This window comes from Eschscholzia californica, unplaced genomic scaffold (assembly GCF_041429995.1).
Source record: "Eschscholzia californica isolate CP2 unplaced genomic scaffold, dmEscCali1.0.p SCAF_1, whole genome shotgun sequence".
Lineage (NCBI taxonomy): Eukaryota > Viridiplantae > Streptophyta > Magnoliopsida > Ranunculales > Papaveraceae > Eschscholzia > Eschscholzia californica.
This window is the reverse complement of record NW_028238198.1, coordinates 26,339,629-26,342,987: the sequence shown is the minus strand read 5'-3', so window position 1 is coordinate 26,342,987 and position 3,359 is coordinate 26,339,629. Positions and strand designations below refer to the sequence as shown.

The 3,359-nt window shown below is 36.2% G+C and overlaps 1 protein-coding gene across 1 annotated transcript; it reads right to left on the bottom strand.

Moving 5' to 3' along the window:
- Window positions 1-1,465: 1,465 nt before the first annotated feature.
- On the bottom strand, window positions 1,466-3,359 carry LOC147565546 (expansin-A4-like). The gene is made up of 3 exons (XM_086652016.1): window positions 3,161-3,359; window positions 2,687-3,005; window positions 1,466-2,005 (listed from the first exon to the last, which is right to left on the bottom strand). The coding sequence occupies exons 1-3, from the start codon at window positions 3,309-3,311 to the stop codon at window positions 1,696-1,698; spliced, it is 780 nt and encodes a 259-aa protein (XP_086508142.1). The 5' UTR covers window positions 3,312-3,359; the 3' UTR covers window positions 1,466-1,695.

Here is a 3,359-nt window from a genome sequence, read left to right as displayed (position 1 = left end):
TTTTTCACCTTTTTCTTTTAACTAATCCGAGTAAGGTAATGTGTCCCTATAGAATCCCACCATTTAGACCTGGTAAAATTGGGCTTCACATAATGGAAACTGTTAAATTTTAAATGCACTCACCATTTTTCTTATGTCCACTCATATGAAAGGTAATCCTTGTTCAAGTCAAAAGAGATGCTGAGTATATAACAAAAATGGTGAGTGCAATCTTCCCTGCCACAATCACGCCCATCTGGGAGACAATCACTACTTTAACAAACAAACATTGGTTCAATTATATTTCACTTTAAAGGAAATTAAGATTTTTCTTTTTCAACATTAAACGATGTTTGCGTGTTAGGGTTTCGATTTTCTTTTCACAAATAGATGTTTCCAACTTGTTCAACAACAAAAAAAAATAGATGTTTCCAACTAAACTTTGTTTATTAATTGATGTTTGCTAAAATAAACTTTACTAATGCTTGAACAAATGCAAAGAAAAAACAGAGTAAATACAATAGAAATCACTCTACAAACTCTAACCCTAGAACATGCAATATTGATGGAGATCTGCACCTTCAACATCTCATTTGCCAAAGTCATCACAAGATTCTTAAACTAAAAAGTGTGTATATATATATATATATATATATATATATATATATAAAATCTAGACCTAAATAAGAAAAAAACCCACTAAAAAATAATAATGTTAAAAAAACTCATTTTTTGAACATTTTTCAAAATGTTCCCAACATATGTAATTATGTTGTTAACAAGACAACATATTTTTTCATAATTCCATTTTTACCCTTACATGTTGACAACATATATCATTGTGTTGCTATAAAATGTTGACAATATCTATAATAATGTCCCGACTTATTATAAAATGTTGGCGTCATATATAATTATGTTCTTAACAACATATATAATGCATTAGTCAAAATATTATTTGTTCGTTAACGGATTTGTTAAATACAAAGGATAATATGCATAACATTTTAATTTTTGTAAAGGACAAATAAAAAATGCTTTAGTCTTTATATTTATGTCGAAAGCAAAACAAAAATGCGGAAACCATTTATTTTTTCACAAGACAAATCAAAAAATGTTGTAGCCAAAATGTTTGTGTTAGTTTGTCTATGTAAAATGCAAAAGAAAAAAATGCGAAATATTTTGGCAAAACAATGTCTAAGCAAAAACGAATTTGTTCAAAAATTTACAAATTGTTGAGACAAACTAAGATTTGTTCAGAAATTTACAAACTTGTCGAGGACAAACCAAGAATTATTCAGAAATGTTCAAAATTGTTTTTTGACGTTGATTTGGGCGGAAAATTTCATTTTGGAGGGTAAAATTGTATTTTTACCTACTGGGTTTTTTCCTCATTATTATTTAGTATTGGGCCTGATTCTCTTTAACTTCCCTATTTTGGGCCTTATAATATATATATATATATATATATATATATATATATATATATATATATATGTGGGCGCTTTTTTAATTAAATGGATACCAAATTAATTATTACAAAATTATAATAATTCAATTTAGACTTGATAACATGTTAATATATTAAGCTGCGGGCTACATGTATTTGCAGCCACTCACTAATCCCCGTTAACCCAAAAGTATCTCTACAAACTCAAAAATTTCTCCCTCTCTCTGTCTCTAGAATCCCATTAAGAAAATGGCGCCATTATCAAACTAGACTCTGAAGTTTTTGCCGGTGAAAGTTTGACCGAACTGCCAATGGGCAGGAACAATGTTATTGGAAGTAGAAGTACGCCCGTCACTACCAGTAACACGAAATGAAAGAGATTGACCAACTAATACTGAATTTGACTGCCAATTTTGACCCCAGTTTCTACTCATACTCATCCATCCTGTTTTTGACCCTTTTATGCTCACTCTTTCTATATCTCCTGCTCCACCTACGTTCGTTATCAAAACCAAGTTGAAATATCGGAATCCGTTTATCGTAAACCTTATACCTCCTTGTTTTCGGCACGGTACTCTGTTACAATATTCACAAAATATAATGTTAAAAGATACACAATCTCTTTTGAGTCAGCATAAAATTTTCTGGAATGATAAATCTCCGTTGGGGGACTTGGGGCCTTTTGGGTGGTTCGCCTATTGAAGGATCAAGGTGGGCCGAGACAGTGTAAACGCCCCAAAAGGTCCATACTTGGGCTCAAGCCGGCTCCGTCCAAGCCCGACCAGCATTCGGTCAAATGTGCCTCTGCAAAACTACTCTTGGCCCGCTCCCCTCTTCGCATCCTTACTGACTAGGGCAGTTCGAGTGCACTCGGATTGGACTTAGTCTGTGTTGGACTTGAACAGACGTACTGAGGCCAGTTTGAGGCCCACGGGAAGTTCCAAGAAAGGAATGGACTAAAAACAGAAAGACGGATAGCGGTGGGAGGCACCCTAGTTCACGCTACACGAGTTCGATGGAGTTTGCACCACGATTCAGGAAAATCAATTTTGTAATGTGATTCCTAGTAATTGCAACACACTTTACTTTATTTATATATCTAGTCAACTATATAAAAAGTAGAAATGGATTTTGTGTATCGTCTACTTGATTTACAATGCAAAAGGAAAGAGAATCGCAGAGCCACGTCCAGGTCTAAGACTCCCGGCCCCTTAAAGAAGAACCCGACAACCATAGGAAATTGAGAGATGAACTTACCGACGGTAAGAGACAGGAACAATCCCGGCGCGGTATTCAGCTATCTTAAGGAACATAGGCATGGCAAGATCGAAATGGGTACGAGGAGGATTACACCAACCACCATTATCAGAGGGTTGAGCAAAATTTGGTGGGCAGAAATTGGTTGCAGTAACTAAAATGGACGGACTTCCTGGATGACACCATCTTGGGTCATCAGCACATTTGAGCTCAAAACAAGCACCACAGCTAAGTCCATTGTTAAACAATGCAGTGCTCAATGCTGCTGTATTAACACCGTACCCTTGGCTGTATAGGTTTCCATATCCACAAGCTCCACCTTCACAAAGTTAGAGACAGAAAGTAAGTACAAAGAGAGAGAGAGAGAGAGAGAGAGAGAGAGAGAGAGAGAGAGAGAGAGAGAGAGAGAGAGAGAGAGAGAGAGAGAGAGAAGAAACAGGGGAAAATTGAAAATCAATCAATTCTGTTACATACCCATTGTACCAGAGGCGTCACTGCCACCATAGAATGTAGCGTGTGCACTTTGCCAACCACCGCCGGTGAATACGCCGGGGATTCTTGCTTCAGCCAGAGTGATGAGAAACGAGACTAGAGAAAGAACACAGAGCACCCTCAAAATGCCCATTTTTAGAGAGAGAGAGAGAGAGAGAGAGTAATAGAGAGAGATGGGTTT